Genomic DNA, 19,894 nt, shown 5'->3' with positions numbered 1-19,894 from the left:
AACCTGCCAGGGAGGGAGTGATCTTCTTAACCTGTTTTGAAGCATAGTCTGATTTATAAAGTTCTTTTTAGCTGGTGAGTGTTTAAGTTCATATAAGATGATCCAACTGGAAAAACTGAGAATCACCCAAGTCACGACTAACCAACCCCACTGCAGGAACCAGGAACTAGGTAGAGGCCTTTTTCCTGTCCTGAAGAGCATAGTGGTGTCGTTGGGGCACATCCTCTTCACTCTGTAGTGACAAATCCTCTTCACCCTTTTTACCTTCCCTGCAACCATCCAATCTCTGCCAGCATGAGACAGGATAGTGAGCCAAATGGACCTATGGCCTGATACAGTAAATGGCATTTCCTGTGTTCTTTTGTGCATGCATACTTCAGCCAATTGGAGTACAGATTGGAGCAAGGTTGCATACCTCCTGTATATGAATGAGAACTAAACCCCTGATTTTTCAATTCAGTGGAAGATCCAAGAAACTGGGAGGTGAGGAGAGGGGAAACATTCAACTTGACTCAGAAAGAATCTTTTTTTGAAATTGCCCAAAATATAAGTGGCAATATTTGACACAGAGCAAATTCCACTGACTTGGAAAAAAAAGTGCCATTTTTGGAAGATTTTAATAAAAATAAAAGTTAAATAACTTTTACAATTAAATGTGTCTTTAATCAAACCCTGAAACGTTTTATCTTGACATTGTGAAAAGGGTTGTTTTTTTAAAATTATTTTTACGGGTCTTCCTTATCCTGCAGAACCAACTTTTTAAAATAAAAAATAAATGTATAAAATGTTTTGATCACATTGGCCAAGTTCGCAGATGACACCAAGATATGGGGTTGTGCAGACACACCCGCAGATAGGCTGCAGATACAAGCAGACCTAGACGGGCTGGCATGTTGGGTGGAAGTGAACTAGATGAGGTTCAATGTAGAGAAATGCAAAGTGCTGCTTATGGGAATGAAGACCCCCCAGCACACCTACAGGCTGGGCATCGCTAACTTGACCTGCACTACAGATGAAAGGGATCTGGGGGTAACAATAGACCCCAGCATGAATATGAGCCAGTAATGCAACGTAGTAGCCGCTAGGGCCAATAAAACTCTGGTATGCATCAATCGATGCATCTCCAGTAAATCCAAAGAGGTGATTCTCCCGCAATACTGGAGTATTGGGTCCAGTTCTGGGCACCGCACTTCAACAAGGACGTGCCAAAGTATGAGACGCTCCAGAGAAGGGCTACCCATATGATCAGGGACTTGCATGGCAAGCCATACGCGGAGAGGCGGAGGGATCTCGGATTCTTCAGCCTAAAGAAACGAAGGCTGAGAGGGGACCTGATTGCGGCTTACCACTATATCGGAGGCGTACAGCAGGGGCTCGGTGAACACCTGTTCACCAGGGCACCCTGGGGGAAAACTAGAAACAACGGCCACAAACTCCTGGAAGATAGTTTCATAGTTTCATAGTTAGTAGGGTCGGAAGGGACCTGAGCAGATCATCAAGTCCAACCCCCTGCCATGGCAGGAAAGAGCACTGGGGTCAAACGACCCCGGCAAGGTGTACATCTAGCCTCCTCTTAAAGATAGTTTCAGGCTGAACATTAGGAAAAACTTCTTTACAGCTAGGGTGTGCAGACTATGGAACAAGCTCCCCCCAGAGGTGGTTAAATCATCTACCCTAGAGGTCTTCAAGAGCAGACTGGACAGTCACCTGGCTGGGCTCATCTGACCTCAGATGTCTTTCCTGCTCAGGCAGGGGGCTGGACCCGATGATCCTTCAGGGTCCCTTGCAGCCCTATGAGTCTATGATTCTACCTCAAGACAGCACATTTTGGCACAAAAACAAAAAGGTGTCCAAAAACCAAACAAAAAAACCCCTCATAGCTCTCATCCTAATTGCTTATGTGCCAGAGCTCTGGGCAGGGTATTGCAAGAGTGGCTGTGCACTTCCTCAGCCCCAGGAATCATCAGAAAGTACAATTCTGTCTTGAATTCAACTTGTTATTAGGGGACACAGAGAAGTTTGTTGAAGTATTCCTTATCTACAAGCGGTTCCTATAAAACATTTCAGAGTAGAAAAATAAATACAAGAGTGATCATCTTAACTTGTTTGATATTAAAACGGGCACCAACAAGAACCCAGACCACAAAACCAGAAAGCCAAAGCAAGCTCCTCCGAGGCTGGAATAAAGAGACAGGGAAGATAAGTCATCTCAGGCTTTGTCAGCACAAGTTAGTGTGGTCTCAATTCACAGGACATTTTACTGTGACTGCCTTGCACCCAGCTTCTCCGGATATACAGCTCTAGAGGCTGACAGCTTGAATGCTGTTATTATTGTTACATAGCATTTGTACTGAGAGGACACAGCCTGGCCCAGCCTCACACAGGCCTGGGACCGAAATTTCATAAACCAGTTTGACCCAAATCAGTTAAGTTGGATACTGAATTCAACCAGGTTCATCTAATCCAGTTTCAAGCATTTTGAAACTGGTTTATGTGCACTGAACTTCTGTTCTGGTACAAGTTGAAACCAGTTTCTGATGACTTAAACCAGTTTATGTGTAACTTCTGCCTCCAGCCACAGATTCTTGACTGTACAGGGATTTGAACTTGAATCTCCTCAGAGACATGTCAGAGATTATCTTTCAGCTTCTTCGCACTGGTAAAGTAAAATCCAAAGAGGAAGCTAGACTCTCAACCCAAACTGCAAATGAATTTAGAAATTAAAATTGACACACAGAAAAGCAACACAAAAGCAAAAGGGAAGCCAATTTAGACTTGGAAACATAGGCAAAATACAGTCCCCAGCAAATGCCACAAGGTAAGCGGAAAGATACATTCCTCGTTAGCTTTGATATGGCAAATCTGCAATTACTGCTGCTTGGCCTCAAAGATAACCTGCCCCCCCCCGTACCCTCCCCATATAACTGAGCGTGTATAGTCTGCTGGCAAGTCAGTGTTGTGTGTGAAAGAAGAAAGTGAGAATGAGAACCGTCTTTGTTCAGACCTCACCGACTTATGACGCAGCCTCGGATCAAGCACTGGCCAGGAACAAATGTTCCAGTGTATTTCTGCACATGTGAGAATTCACACATTAATTAGGACTTGCTAAAATACAGCTGACTTCAGCAGGATAGTCACGCCCTTGGACCAATTGACTATTTGTCCTCTCTTTTACTTACTAGGCAAGATGATGACGTCCTCTCCAGGGGCTGGAATGCTGTGATTGTATCCACCCCAGCCCCTGCCCACACCGCTCCACGATTCAGGCATTGACCATTTCAAAATGCCATCGGAAGGAGCTGGAAGAAAAGGACACACATAGGATGATTTATGTGGGATTTGGGAGTCCCGGCATTTCTTTGATAGTCACACGCCTCAAGTATTATCGCCCTATTATAAATTAAAAATGGTTAAATTATGAACGTACCATGCTACCGGTATTCCTAACCGTATAGAAGAATTAGGACTCACGTGGAAAAGACAGTTCTTCCAGGAGTTTGAGACCCTCTTGGCAGCCCCATTGTTTGTTACTTTCCCGAATCAAATCTTTGAGTAATTTGCGGTTCTCCTGTTGCACTGCCATAATCTACTACTTCAGATTGCTTTGCAAATAATTACTGCAAAATAGCAATCAATTACCTGTCTCTAGCTATAAGCACCAGGATGTACCAAATGGGCGCACCCTGCCAACAAATGCCAGCTCTTATTACATACCCTCCTCCCCATAAAACCATAGGTGGGGGCCAGATTTTGCCATGTGTCCTAAGGGTCAAAAGACTTGGGCTATATGGAAATCAGCACAGAGAATCATAGACTCATCAGAAAATAGGGCTGGATGGAACCTCAGGAGCCTAAGGACAGGGCAAATCTCTATCTAATCCATCCTATACAGTAGCCATCTAGCCTATTTGCCACTGCATGAACATCCTCTAACACAACTACCAGACCCAAGCCTGTAAACATGAAGGTCACCCTAATTCTCCAAAGGTAAAGCAGGGGGACGAGGGCACTGACAATATTCCTGCTAGTGCAAGAACAGGGATTAGTTTTAAAATATGCTCAAGAGATCCAAGGAAGATTTATATGCCCCCCTTCTACAGAGGAAGGAGAAGCCCCTACAGTCCATGCCAATCAGACCATGGGGTCAAACTCCTGCCTCATCCCACATTTGGTGATCAGTCTGCCCTTCAGTGGAAGAGAAAGACTCTCTAGCCCAGTAGTGTTCAACCTTTTTTTTCCTCAAGTGGTTCAAACCTTAAAATCAGCATGGATTGAGGGAGCAAAGAAAAGCATTGCAGTTCTATGCTTGGGCTCATCCAAATATTAAGCTTTTAAAACAATATTAGGAAGGAAAACATACACTTTTAGTTATTTTAGGCTTATTAATACAAAGTAGAACATTCAAAATTCCATAATATTATTTTACATTTTACAAAAAAAATTATTAAACTTGAAAATGAAACAATGCCCTGTGCCGCAGCAGAGATTGAGGCTTGCTCAGCTTGTAAAAAACTGGTTGGTTTCCAGGTTCTTGGTTTCCAGTTTCTTAGTGTTGACAGAAGATTGCTGGGTCTGAGGCCCATAGGAGATGGGGATGGAGATGGAGATTGCCCATCGGGCAGTGCTGTACCTTACCTCAGCTTCCCAGTGCCCCATCACTGTCTCCTGAACAGGAAGCCACGTGCTTTGGGAATGCGGTGGGAGTAGGACCATCTGCTGCCCTACAGCATTGGGTTTTCTATAAAATAACTATCTTTTTAATATAACTGTCTTTGGTTTTCAGGTGATGTAGCCAGCCCTGTGCTGCACCCGAGCCATGTGCGTGGGGGGCTGCCAAAGGTGGGTTTCCATTACCTCTCCACCCCAAGCTGCCAAAGCTTTCACAGGGCCCTAGAGCCCAGGAGCTGAGTGTTGCTGCCATTCACATTCTCCTCCCCAATATTGAAATGAGAAGATGAGCAGCAGTGACAGTGCTCAGCTTTTGGGCTCCAGAGCTCCATGAAAACTCTGAGCTCACTGGTATGTCAGTGCAGGGTCTAGATATAGCCACAGCTTTCATGCTGCTCTGGAGCAGAGGAAAGGTGGGGGGATGAATAATAGGAGCATTCACTTGACGTGCCAGTGATGGGCCATTCACACCAGCTTCATGGGCCACATCTAGCCCATAGGCCAGAGGTTCAGCACCACTACTGTAGCCCGTGGTGAAATCCTGTCTCTGTTCGAATCGAGGGCCCAACTCATGTCACCCACAATACAGACTGTTTTCATCTAATCCCGACTGAGGCTTCTAAGTATAATGCAAACTAATTAACAAAAATAAAATGATGAATCCTGTGAGAAAAGCATTAACCCTATGCTACCAAGAGGAAAATAAAGCCCAAAGAAGTTGCATCCAATTTTAGCACATCAGCTCTTTTGTGCTAGGCCTTTCTGTTGGACAGGTGTTCGGCACCTTCTACAATGGAGCCCCAAACCCAGCTGCAACACAATTTGATATTGTTCTTCCTATTAATGGACAATGTGGCAAACCGGAGCCCAATCCAAAATCGAACCCTCAAGGTCTTCCTGTCTTCTTGTTGCACTCTTCGGTATGGCAGGATGTCTGGCTCAATGTGCAACTGCATAATAAAGTCATGCTATTACAACTAAGATCACTATTTAGAACTAAAACATACCTTAGACTTATAGTCTCCATGACCTTTGGGATCCAATATGGTATTTCTTAACAAGAGTTTATAGTCTCTTATAATTTCACCAGGGGTTTCATTTCAAAGCTGTTCTGATGCGTTTCGAGCTCGAAACAGCAAAATCAAAATGAAACAAAAGCGTTCAAAACAGCTTCAAAATGAAACAAGGACAGTCAAAATGTTTTGAAAGTTTTGAAATGTTTCCAGTTTCAAAGCCAGGCTTGGCTTCAGTGCCAATCCCAGCTGTCAGAAGCAGCCTCCTGTCATCCCGTGCAGATCCAGGGGTCGCACCCCCCCTGGAAGATTCTGGCACAGCTCCCAGCCCTCCTGGGGGGTGCGGGACCCTGGATCTGTGCACCGGATGACAGCATGCTGTTGCTGCCAGTTGGGGTCAGTGGTAGCACCAATCGTCCCGGTTCTGGGTGCAGGCTGTGCCCAGTGCCATCCCAGGTGGCAGGAGCAGCTTCCTGTCAACCAGCAGGCAGATTGGGGACCCGCACCCCTGGGAGGAGTCTGGCACAGCCCAGTAGCCCTCCTTGGGGTGCAGGCAGGCCCCTGATCTGCCTGACAGATGATAGAAGGCTGCTCCTGCTGCCTGGGACCAGCGCTGGGTGCAGCCCTCGCCCAACACCAGGAAGATTGGTGCTGCTGCTGCCCACCTGGAGCTCGCACGCTGGGCAGCACAGAGGCGGCGGTGGCAAACACTGCCTGGCGCAGCAAGCGTGGGAGCCACTTTCCTCCATGCCGAGCAGCTGCTGCCGCCGTGGCACAGCCCCGATGGGCAAGCCCAGAGCCAATGCAGGGCCCAGGCTGGCAGCAGGAGCAGGTTACAAGCTTGCGCTGAGCGTGGGGAAAAGTGGACCCACCCCCGACACATGGCCAGTGCCCCACCCTGCAGCCACTCGCTGCCTGCATGGGGCTGCCTGTGCCTGCTCAGGACAGCCCCATGTGGGCTGCAAGTGCCTGCAGCAGGGAGCACTGGCCACAGGGTGAGAGAGGGGCCACTTTTCACTGCGCTCCACACCAGGTCCTTCCCTGCCAGTGAGCAGGGGGTCCGGGCTGCGCAGTGCCCCCCACCTGTACCCTGATGATCTTAGATGATCTTCTCAGGTCCCTTCCAACCCTAGAAACTATGAAACTATGAAACTATGTACCGCAGGGCTGAGGGGGCACTGGGAGTGAGTGGGTGCAGGAGTCAGTGGGAGCGCGGGGCCCATACTGGTGTCCTGGGGCCAGCGCCGGCGGGGCCCAGAGCAGGACACAGGTGTACAGGGTCCCAGCTGGTAGAGGCTGTATGGAGCCGGGCCAGCTCCCCCCTCTCCCTGCTGGTGCAGCCCAGCCTGGCTCATAGTTTCATAGTTAGTTGGGTCGGAAGGGACCTGAGCAGATCATCGAGTCTGACCCCCTGCCATGGCAGGAAAAAGTACTGGGGTCAAACGACCCCACCAAGGTGTTCATCCAGCCTCCTCTTAAAGACACCCAGGGTAGGAGCCTGCACCACTTCTGTTGGAAGTTGGTTCCAGATCCTAGCCGCCCTGACCGTGAAGTAGCGCCTCCTGATATCTAGTCTGAATCTTCCCTCTACCAGCTTGTGACCATTATTCCTGGTCACTCCTGGCAATGCTTGGGGGAACAGGGACTTCCCCAGTACCTGCTGGTCCCCTCTGGCTCCACAGACCCCTGCCAGTCTGTGCTCTGCTTTGGGCCCCACCAGTGCTGGCCCTGAGACTTTGGTCCCAAGACATTAGGACATCAGTCCCAAGACAGTGACCAGGGTGTGGGGCACCTGCCAAGGGGCAGGGCTACCCATGTGGCCCTTGACAGCTTGCCAAAACCAGGTAAGCGGATGCCACCTAAAATAATTGCCCGCCCCTGGTTTAAATGAATACCTACAGCCCCTAGTGGGTTAATAGATGTAAAAAGCAGAGGTTATTTTTAATATTGCATTTTTGGAAACGTAGGGAAAAGAATTGCTGTGACTCTTAAAGCAAAACTGATACACACCTGGTGTAGGTATAGAGACCCTTTCCTCCTCCTTGAATGTCACCTGAATTAGGTCTTCACCTGTAACTGAACACAGAGAATGGGTTATAGACAGCTAAAATGTTCAAAAGTGAGTCTTTAATACTCCCCAGTGTTACATTTTCCACTAATAATTCAAATTTCTAATGGGAAAACGTTTCTCAAAACTTAGGGCAATGGTAGATACTGTTTCACAATTTTCTTTTAGTATTTTTCTTAAACAATACATTCATTTATATTTGTAAACACTGAAGGTCTCTTGACACTTAGCTAAGAAAAAAATGCACAATACGCTCAATCTATAGTCTACACATTGATCTTATGTAGGTCATCAAGTCCCCATTAGCTTTTTGACTTCCGTGCGATGACACTCATGAGTTGCTCTGGATTTACAATGGGATATCTGTGATCAGAAACTAGACTATAACTCACATATAGTTACTGTCTATTTGTATCTTCCTGGACTCTAAGACCATGTCTGCACCACGTCCCTTGCATTCTCGGCACAGCTTATGAGCAGACCTTATCCATTTGCTCTTCTTTGCCTTGCCCAAACCCAAAAATGAGGCGGTAAAACTATTGGATTAGATAGTACCACAACAGGAGCACCAGCCCTAGCAGGGCACCAAACTGGCATTCCCCCCAAGTCCTTACTATGTCGGGAGCAACCCCACACTCCCCAGCTATGGGAGCCAGCCTGACACACTCCCATGCCACCCAAATGTAGGTTCTGGGTGCAGAGACAAGGAAGAAGACGCATGCCACCTCGTCACAGGAGCTGGGGCAGGTGAGACTGATTACTTTCCTCCCTCTTCCCCTCCTTGTACTCTCTGGTGCTCAGCACTTCTCCCTGCCTCCAAGAAGTTTTGCAGAGTGGCTAACTTGATAGCTATGCCACCACCTCAAGTCCCTTCCAAACCTGATCTTATATAAATATCAAATCAGTTTTACTAACTAATCCTAAATTTGGGATCTCTTACATTGACTCCCATAGTGTCATGGAAGGAAACCTGGGTAGAGAGATTATGTGAAGGAAGTGATTACTGTTATCATCCATCCCTCTGTTCACCAATAGGTAAAGACGGAGAACTCCTTCCCCTCCCTGGTTTCTGTCCGTCTCAAATTCAGGGTAAAAAGCTAATGCAGAAGAAGCATCTCTGTGATTCTTAAAATCAGAGAGCTCCTTATTCCCTAGAGATTCAGGTTACAGCACTGATATGGGGGCATCTTTTGACCTTAACATTTGTGCATCGAGGAAAATGGAAGGCTCTCAGCCTACCTGACTCTTCTCAGGTGCTTAAACACGAACGCTTCCCAGCTACCCATTCAAGAACACTTTGTTATCCTCCCCACATGGACCTCAGCCCTCCAAAGGGAGTCCAGGCCTTACTGTAATTTCCTTATGCTATCCTTAAACAAGTCTTTGTCCTTTTCAATCATGAGAATCATCCTCCCCTACCTCCCCTCCCATCTCCCAGTGCAACTGAGTATAATTAAATAGGCTTAAGTTCATTACATTTCAGTATTCAATAAATTAGTCTGAATAATCAAAATACTTGAATCTGTCTGATAATTACTATTTGGTATCGGGGTAATGCACTGGAAGGCATTAGCAGCCTATGCTAGTAGGCTGAATGAGGCTTCCATAATTAAAATTGAATGGATTCCACGAAGTTTTTCTCATGCTGGATTATTTAGAAACCAAGTGCTACAGCCCTGCTCTTCAGCATCACCTTGTCTCCTAAAGGCTATTTACAATTTCATCCCTTATTGGCCCAAGCCAACCTCAAGTGCAGATCTACAATATGGGAGTATAGGTTGTAGCCATGGTGGGCTAAGGACATAAGCAGATAAGGTTCTTTGGGTAAATCTTTTTATTTATCTTTATTAAAAGATATCAGATTTACCCAAAGAACCACAATATGGAAATTCCACGGATTGACTTGATGGAGCTGAGTCTTCCACTTTTGCTGTGGTGAGATGGGTTTCTATTTGGGAAGGGAGAATGGTGCAATGGTGGAGGTATAGCAAATCCCTTAAGCCCAGATCCTTACGGAGTGAGGTGCTCAATGGGTGTCTCAACACAAGATGCTACAGCGCCGTAGCGTCCATTGGGAAAAACCATGATGCTGCCACTACATCACCGTAGCTATGCACTCCCTTGCTATAGCGCTTGCTGCAGTGATGTAGCAGTGAAAAATAACCATGCACCACCAGTACACCACCTTATGGACTGTTACTGTACCATCTTTTATTACTTCCAAAAGGAAGTACTAAATGATGGCGCACTAGTGGCACCATATGGCTACATGTAGATGCACCCAATTTCTGTGAGCACATGGACCTCAGTTTCTCTGTAACTGTAACTCCCCTTCTATAAATGGGAATGATAGCAGTACCCCCTTACAGGACAGAAGACTGTGAGTACTTCAGTGACTGGTGTTAAGTTAAATGGCAGAGAGAGATTAAATATGCTTCTCAATACTCCTTTGCCAGAGCTTTAAAGATGAGAAGCAAATAAAACATTGGCAGCAAAATTAAACTCAGAGAAAAGGAAGCTGGCTGTGTGAAATGCCTGAAATAACAGGCATGTCATCCATGGGGTTTTTCGAATAATGCTGGATTGAGGCTTATTTCTAACGCTGGCAGGAATTATTTTGGGGGCAGAAGGTAACCTGAATACAAACTATGGGACAAACACTCTCTGATCATAGGAAAGGCCTGGGAAATAAGAGAATTTGAAGCAACTTGTGAGCTAACTAAAGTGGTCTTGGTCATCCTTTGTAAGCTGGTCTATTCACTCTGGCCCTTGTTCTTGTCTCACTTCAGCCAGGGTAAATATGGAGTAACTCCACTGGAGTTAAGACCAGGGTAAAATAACTTACTGGGGACATCTCTATATGATATGCTTACTTCACAGTCACCTAATAACACTGTGCAGTAGTGTGACCCTCTAAAACCATGCTAATATGCCATTGCACAATGTTATTAGACTACCACGCATGTAAGCATCACAAAAGACCGGAGCCAGCATTACTGCATATTTAGTTAGTACATACTTCATTAAACAATTACTAAACTAAAAGTGCAGTAACTACTGCGCATTAATGAACATGTAGACATGCCCTGTGAGAGGAGAATTGGACCCTGCAACCATACTTTTGAAAGAAACCCTATTTTTCTTCATGGTCTAACTTCACTTCATGTTTCTTTCATTGCATTCTGGGAAAATCTGCCCCACTAGCCCATCCTGCAGAGGGCAGGACATCCCTCAGACACACTACCACACAGAGTGCACAAGAGGAAACAAAAGACGCTTTGTCCATCTGATTATAGAGAGCTGGAGAGGAGATCCAATCTGTATAGTAAACTAATACCGTTACAATCTGATTATACAGAAGGCAACCATATAGAAGAATAGCCTAATGGCAAAAGAGACCCATATTTAGCTGCCACAGTAATTAGCCAGGTTAGGTAATAATCCAAGCCATGTTGAGAGAAGACCATACCACTAACTTGTTACCAGCTTGGTTATATACTACACAGCGGGATTCTTCATTGCATTATACTTTGCAATATTATTTGTACCTGTGCAAGACAAAGCAGGTGTAAAGCACAAGGATTTTGATCTGGTAGGATTGCATCCCAACTTTGCACAAGCGTAAATGTGTAGACCAGGTACACACCAGTAGAGATTTGAGCCCCAAGAGTTGAGAAGAGGAACTATAGTTTTTGGATGGGTTTGGTTATATCTCAAATATATATATATAGGTAAGCAATAGGACAAGATGCAGTCCACACAGATAAAGGACATCATTAGTAAATGCTGAATTAAGGCAGTTCTTCACAAAATGCAGCTATAAGGTTCCACGTCCTTGTTGTATAAAACCCTTATAAGGCCCATAAGTTTTCCATCCACTTACAGCCCTCCCTGCATCCTTGGGCTCTGAATCATATAGGCTTTCCTGAATTCAATGTTCTTGACATTTTCTTCATTCTTTCCATTGCCGGTGAATTGACTCAAAGGAGAAGCAAACTAGTCTTTCATCAACTATGTGGTGACAGAAAATTTTGCCGGTGGTTGTTAGAAAGAGAAACTAGGATAAATGTCTCTCATAGCCTGACTCACAAGGACGAAGTAACACTATGCAATTCAACATTAGTAAAACCAAAGATAGCACAGGGAATCAAACTTTTATAAATGACAACATGTACATGGTATTTGCTGCGCTCTGTGTGGGGAGGTCATCTTCACTAGGTTCTCAGAATAGCATTATGACGTGCATGTGGATACTACAGGAAAAAGTACCCGATATAAAACCCTAAGAGTTGGCAAACTGAGGCTGACATCTCTCTCAGTGCATTTGTACTAGCTGCAGCAAAGATGAAGCATGTGTTTCATCAGGCTGTCCTGTTCATGAGCTTCCAGCTAGAAAAACAAAGACCATCCCTACAAATTAGTGTGCTTCCTTGTTCCATTTGTCTCTGCTCTCTGCTGAATGTGTCAATAAAAATGGCATTTAGTGCTTTAGGTGATTTTTTTCCCCCTCCTGCACATCAATACATGGGGCACTAGTCTATTAGGAACCAAAAAAGACTCAATGGATTAATTGTGGGGTTTGACCAAATGACCCTTGAGATCTCTTCCAACCTTATGACTCTAAGTCATTTCACCTAGGCCACCAAACAGCCTTCGTATGGTCAAATGACCTTTAGTAACAACTGACCTAACCTGAATTCAGCCTCAATAGACATTAAAGACTAATTCTTGCTTTACCGGTCCCTTGAGTCAGCCAGCTCCCTGCATCAAATCTCTCACCCCAAATGCCCCTTGAACTTTGAGCAATAAAGATGAAGGAATCCTCTTTGTTTTATTTAAACCATATATTTCACCATAAAGAGCAAACATTTTAGAGACCTGCTTTTCCACAAAAAATCAATTCAGAAATGCTGTTGACTATAATGGAAGTATGATCAGGCCTTGGGAATCAACAATAATAATAATACAAAAAAATGAGAATCAATTCTTTTATCTAAGTAAACTACAAACCTGATTTTGACACCACATTTATACAATATTAGGCCATGATCTGGCTTGACCCTTTTCACATGAGTTGTTCCCCTGAAGTCAATGGGACAATCCTCATGCACAAAGTTTGATTTACTGAAAAGGCATGGATTTTAAGATACATGCATGGGACAACTGTTTCCACAATATTTTCAATGTTTCTGGCAAATACTTTAATTTAAAAGACCATGAGAAATTTAAAATTAATGAATACTTAGAACCTTTCAAATTAAAATAGCTTGAACATGTCAATTTTTTTTCTGGGGGGAAAAAGATGCTTATTCCAACTGGCTCTAATAATTATTTTTTTTATGTTGAAGGGCTCAGAGACTTCGATCAAGGATCAGGGCCCCACTCTGGTAGGCATTTTATGCCATCTTTAGAAAAGACACACTTGGCCTCAAACTCCATTTTTACACACAGAAGTGCCACCATGCTGGGCACTTTGAAAAGTACCCACTGCTGTGTCACTCGTGCTTGTATAAGCGGCGAAATGAGTGTCAGCACACCAAAAACGGCAGTGATCCACTTTTGATCTAAAACACATAGATGGTGTTTAAGTTCGAAAGCACACCGCCACCATTTTCAACGCGCCAATGCGCATGTTTCTACTTATACAGCTGCAAGCAATCCTCTTGCATGTGGAGCAGACTCGATTAACTGAGTCTGCTCTGACGTGCCGGATCTCCGGCGCGTCCAGGCACAAAAACGTACATGTGTAAATGCCCCAAAAGCTTAGAGTTTAAGCAACATTATGACTGCAGTTTACATAGGAGCCCTCTATTAAGGGCCACTGTCCAAATGTGCCTTCAAGTGCGCTTTATATCACCATATCATTACATGAGCACAATATGCCACAATGTGGTCATATTACATCAACACCGCTGTTATGACGTGTCACGGTGGGAGTACTTCTTCTGGGATTCAGGTGCCGTAGAGGAAAACAGGTCAACCCCACAAAGGAGGCAAGACAACCCTAAAGTACATAGTTAAAGAGATATGAATGAGATGATCCTACATTCCTTCAGCTCAGGAGGCCACAATCATCCTCCCTGAGACCCAGAGGAACAAGGGAATAACCTGCCTGTGTTGTGAATGCTCTGAAAAGATGTGATGTATAGGAGTTAGTTAACACAAGTGATGTATGTAAGTAGCAGTTAAGTGCCTTGGTTAAAAGGATCATTGCATGTGTCTTGGATCCACCAAAAACTTTGGATCCTGGGTTCAATTTACCACCCTGTTGTAATTGCCCTTCCACATTCAGCCCCCACATTGTTTGAACCAAGATCTAAACTTCAGGATGACAAATAAAGAAAACATCCAGGGGACTAAAATGTCTTGTCCCGCCCCCCGCCCCAACATTACCTCCTCTCCAAGACACTTATTCCCCAGAGATGAGCGCTTATGTGAGGCTGGCCTAATTCCGTGTCTGATTGGACGAGGGGGGGCGTGCAAAGCATCTGAGCCAAACATGAACAATCCCTGCTGCCGACCACAGCAGATTTGTTCAGCTGTTTGGCTTTTTTAAATAACAATGTCTTCTCCGTGGCCGGGTCCCTTTTTATGATTATTATTTATTTCCACTGGGTCTGAGCAAAGGGCTGTGTGTGAATTTAGGAGCCTGCCTGTGAATGAGCCGGCATCTGATATGTACTTCCCGACGTTAATTTTGGATTTAATGCACCCCTGCCACTACCCAACAGTTTGCCCTAAAAAGCCTTTTAACTGGCACAAAGGGAAAGGGTCAAAAGTAAGTTGACCCCTAACAGAATGTACAATTATTAGAAAGAGGCGGTACACGAGCAGCTGCTGGAACCCCACTGGTATGGCAAAGTGCTTCCAAAAGTCAGAATATGAATAATACACTCAAGTTCTTCCCCCAGCTCCACAAGGGCCTGTTACTTTCTTCAGGAAGAATTATGGCCCTCCCTAGCAGCTGCAATAATTGTGTTCCTATTGTCTCGGAGACCTCCCCCTAGCCACCCCCTACAAGTGTCCATTGTTGGGATGGAGTCAAGTGATTATATGCTCTGGACGATGCTGTTTGGGCCCAGCTGCCTAACTGCTGACACACGAACACCAAGAGTGGGGAATCGCGTCTGCAAGACGGGACTCTAACATACCAGACCTTTTACATAAGTCAAACAGGAACAAATGATTCTTTATCAGCCCTGCTGATGGGGCAGCCCCCTCTTCCTTTGAAGTGGCGGCTGCTTATAGGCCCTTACAGCTTTTCCTCCTTAGCCCAAGCAAACATCCTCCTTTTGATATGCTACATGCTCATTATCTCTGCCCCATTTAATGATTTTTGATTGAAGGGTGGCAGCTCAGTTGCCAAGAGGGTAGTTAAAGAGGCTCCACACAGTCAGGCCTACAAGAAAGGCTTTCCTTGTGCAGCAGCCTAAATTTGGAATTTCTTAACAGTGTGTTCTTGTTCTTAGCAGCAGATAAGGGCTGAGCGTGAAATTCTTAATTAAGCAGTAAATAGAGAGTGGGGTGTCAGCAGATGCAGCCTGTAGCTATGGAGACCGAGTCACATGAACAAGAGAGCTGAGACTAAACCTAGGCCTCAGGCTTGGACATGAGTGACAGCTGAAGAATCCTACAAAGCTTGTAAATGGGATTAATTAGTTGACTAATTATTTCATACAGTTAAATGTAACTAAAAAATAAAAACAGCTCACAACGTTAAACAGCCAAGCATTCTAAGGACTGAAACCAAAAGTTTTGTCCTCCTTCTCTCTCAGCTTTGAGATTTATAGATTTTTATGCCTGGAAGGGATTGCTGAGACCACCACATCTGAACTATTGCATGGTATTGGCCAAAGAAGTCACCCTGTCACTCTTTGAATAACCAGCGATAGAGCTAAAGAGTAGTTTTCAGTGGGTGCATCTACATGAGACACTACGGCGCAGTAGGAACGAGCTACTGCGCTTGTTGCTATTGGGCAATAGCGGTGCCAAGCACTAATCTTGACACAACGCTACCGTGCAGTAGCATCGGGGAAAAAAGCATGGAGACAGTACTGCACAATTACTGTGCAGTCATTTAGTACTTGCTTATGGCCAGAAAGACCCAAATTTGATTTAAAGATGCAAAGTCCTGGAAAATCTACTGTGTGCCATAGTTGTTCCAGTTGCAAATATGTGCCTTCTTGCCAAATGGAATTTGCATACCACTTCAACCTCCAGTGACATGTACTACAGAGCACAGGACAGTGAGCAAATAGCATATCTGAGTTGAGAATCCTTTCAATTTACATTATGTCCAAACTAGCAACCACCCAAGTGCTCACTGGAATCAAGTCAAATCTGAGTATGGATAATACATGCAAGATATTTCCATTAATTTGAATGCAATCTATACACGGGCAGCTCTCGACTTACAATGTTTCAAGCTACAATGTTTCACACTTACAATGTTTATAGATTGACAATTTTCTGACGTCAGTTTCAACTTCACAATGCTTGATCCGATACGACACCATGCCAGCGAACAAGTTCACCGCATCGCCCATGTCCCTGGAGAACATCTGTCCAAACTTGCTTGGACACTTTCTTTAAGAAAGCAGACAAGACTCCAGAAAAACCTGCAGCCAAGACTTCTGAGAAGACTCCAGCCAAGAGCCCTTCAAAAAGTCTAGCAAAGTCAACTCAAAGAAGTCCTTCCAAATCAATATAATTGCTATTTACAGTACAAATACATTAATGTAGCTATATTACTCATCTATAATTGATTGAGTACAAAATTTTGGGTTATTTTTGGTGAAAAAAGGGTATTGGGTCTTGGCTCAGGAACCAATCTCCATTTATAACATTGTTTCCTATGGGAAAAACGGTTCTGAGTTGCAACATTTCGACTTAGGATGCAGTTTTCAGGAACCAATTATGTCATAATACCGAGGACTGCCTGTAGTTCTTTTTCCCTCTATATTTTCCCAACCTTTTGCTATATCCCTATATTATTTTTCTCTGTATTATTCTCTAGGTTAAAAAGAGATGATCATAAGATAATAATATTAGAGCAAAAATAAGTTGCAAGAATGGGTAGAATTATAAAGAATTCTTTATAATGCTAAAACATGCTGAATGAATCATTATATCTCACTATTACCATTTCAACTGAATCCATTACTCTTTGCAGTGGTAAGATGCCGAGAAACAGGTCACATTTTTAAGCTTTCCCATGCTTCCCTGTTTATCTGAATATTTTGTGTAGAATGACCACGCTGTCCAAGAGTTGACATATTTGGATTTGAAATAATAGATCTTCAGTGAGAGACTGCCTTGGATTTCCAGGTAGCTGTATCTTTTCCCTCCCTTGTCATTTGTTAATTGCAAAGAAAAAAGGTTTCTTGTTCTGCCATAATTTTCTAGCACAGCCTTGGGGGAATTGTTTAAATTCTCTAGGCCTGGCTGCCACCTCACCAGTGCAAATCAAGAGCAACTCATTAGAGCCAACAAAGTTGTACAAACATCAAAATAGTCTCAAGTGAGTGGGAACCCAGCCCTCCCTGTTTTAGCTTCTCTGTGTTAAATGGTGATGACACTGCCTACCTCCCGAGGGCATTGTGAGGTTTTTATGAGTTATGGTTCTGTCATGGCTGATAATAGCCATAATTATACTTCTCCTGTTGCATCCAGAATTTAGCACCAGAACGGCTGGTTTGCTGGAGAACCAGAACAAGGGGGAAGCCCCAGGTTTTGAAAATTTTTCTTATCACAAATCACAAAGCTGGCAGGTATGGGTAATCCCAACAAATACCAATAAAGAGCTGCAATACTTTGAAAAGTCATATTCACACTCCAAAAACTAGAGGCGAAAGGCAATGTTTTCAAGTTTAGGAGGCTAAAAAGCCTGTGAGAGCTCCCAGTTTAGAATGTGATCCTCATCTGAGTGATCCTTACTCAAAAGAATAACACAATTGTCTTCTGTGGGGGCCTGGTTAACAGGCTTTGGAGGACTGGTGGATCACATGTATGGTGGAGAAATAGCGGACTCAAGGAACCAGCCACACATCATACCACCTTAGCACTGCCAACACACTTGTACAAATTCATCCAGTATTATATTTCCACCAAGCATGCTACATTCCTTGGAAGAATAAGTTAGCTTTTGATGCTGAATCGGTTTAAGCATATGCATACCTTTAATTATTCAGTAGCCCTATTGTCTTAAAATCATTTAAAAAACAGGGCTTTAAGTTGAAGGAATAAGAGCACAGCTACTGGGCAAAAAGGTACATGTATATATAAACTTTATATTACTTGCATTGCACTTACCCAAATAGGTTAGCTTCCCCAGTTTGCGATTGAAAAACCAGTCACAGCTCTTATGATAAATGTGTGAAGGGAGTGACTGGAGTGGCTGCCCCCACCTTGTCCCGCAAAGCACCGTGACCTCAATGTTGGATGATAGATTCCTATGTTCCATTAGTAAATAATTCCCATCAGCGAAGTTATCAAATGTCACAGAGTACTAGATGAGAGAGAAATGTAAAAAGCATGCATCTCTATAATTAGGTCTCTTAACTGCTATGAAATACAAATAAAAATACTCTTCCTGAAGCAATAAAACATTATGCTGTGAACTGGCATTAGAAACACAGAGTGGACATGTTCAGATCATGCAAGTTAATCTGGCAATGTGTCAGCAGAATCAATTATCCTGAACACCTTAAATTGTACATAGAGATTATGGACCATCAAGACAAACGTCAGTAGGTTTTAAGTGGTATGTATATTTTTTGCTGTCCCTGTGCACTATGAGGAAATTTTGTGTATAGTGTCCAAAATGCTCTACCAGCTCAGAGGTATTTTGGAGAGAGGCTAGTGCATATCAAGCCACCCAGGACTGCCCCAAATGGAGGAAGAGTCTGCTGCAAAGATCTCAGTACTTTGAAACCTTACAATGGCCATGGGAAATGGAAAAGTGAAAGTGGCATAAAGAGCTTGTCATGGACTGAAGAAAAAATCCAGAATTACCCACCCCACACAGAAACACGTGCCCAAGTTGCAACTGTCTGTCGATCCCAGATTGGCCTCATCAGCCATATTCAGACTCAGAGATAGGACAATCATGGAAGACAATCATATTTGACTGTGAGGGACTCATAAAGAGAGTGCATATATGCTCTGGGCACTAATGAAATAGCCCGTTCTCACTTAAGGTGAGATGCACAGAGGGACTTAGGTATGGGGGTGTTCAGATTCTCCACCCCTAGCAGGTAGGCTGTTGCATTTCCGGAGTAGAATTCACAATCCTGAGGCAGGTGACTAAGTCCCCTACCCTTTAAATAAAGAGATTTATGTAGCTGGGAGTGGGATGCACAGTGCTCAGCATACCAAGCAGGGGATGCCTAAGCCAGCCAGAAGGAAGAACATAAGAGGAATGTGCATCTTGAACCCTACTACTTTCCCAGATGTAAGTGACATTTAGGCTGCATCCTACAGTCCTGAAGAGGTCATCTTATCCCACCTCTGCTCAATGCAGAAGCATCCCTGACTATATTATTCCAGCCAAGAGAAGCTTACTTTGAGTAACAGAAGCTTCCTTTTTGCTCTTTGGGTGAGTCTACATGAGATACTTTACTGTGAAGTAACATAGTTTACTGTGCAGTAAGCATGTGCATCTATACATGCACAGTAAACCTTGCTAATTGCAAGTAAAGTTGGTACTTAAAAATGTAAGTAGCAAATTTCCTCGCAAGTAGTTACTGTGCAATACCACTCTTGATCCATAATCTGGAACAAATCTGTTCCCCGTCAGCCGGGGATCGGGGGGCAGGATATTGCTCCCTGCCCCCTGGAACTGCTTGCTGCCAGGGGAGGACAAGTCCTTCTGCCCCGGCAGCATGGAACTGCCAGCTCCCTGATTGGGCCAGGGGACTTGGAAAGAGCTGCAGGGGAGGGGCAAGATCTCCCAGCCCCCCATTCTCCGATTATGATGGCAAAGCAGGAGATGCCAAATAAGGATCCCAGCCCTCACTCCCCGATAGTGATCTTGGAGTGGGGGGCTTGGAGCAACCTGCTACCAGGCCAGGGGGACATAGCCCCTGCTCAGGCTCCGGTGGTGGACCCCACCCTGGCAGCAGGCAGCTCCCGAGGGCAGGGAGCA

At 44.5% G+C, this 19,894-nt stretch overlaps 1 protein-coding gene across 13 annotated transcripts in view; it reads right to left on the bottom strand.

The window, feature by feature from the left end:
* The window catches only part of PKHD1 (polycystic kidney and hepatic disease 1 (autosomal recessive)), a 484,191-nt gene that overhangs the window by 171,047 nt on the left and 293,250 nt on the right, over positions 1-19,894 (bottom strand). For all 13 annotated transcript variants that reach the window (XM_019520930.1, XM_019520934.1, XM_019520940.1 and 10 more), the window contains 3 exons: positions 18,061-18,256; positions 7,692-7,757; positions 3,180-3,299 (listed from right to left, as the gene is read on the bottom strand). In XM_019520930.1, coding sequence (XP_019376475.1) covers positions 3,180-3,299; positions 7,692-7,757; positions 18,061-18,256 — 382 coding nt within the window. The remainder of the gene's footprint in view (positions 1-3,179; positions 3,300-7,691; positions 7,758-18,060; positions 18,257-19,894) is intronic.

The sequence above is a fragment of the Gavialis gangeticus genome, unplaced genomic scaffold (genome assembly GCF_001723915.1).
Source record: "Gavialis gangeticus isolate Ggan-Ray unplaced genomic scaffold, GavGan_comp1, whole genome shotgun sequence".
Lineage (NCBI taxonomy): Eukaryota > Metazoa > Chordata > Crocodylia > Gavialidae > Gavialis > Gavialis gangeticus.
This window is presented reverse-complemented; position numbering and strand designations above follow the sequence as displayed.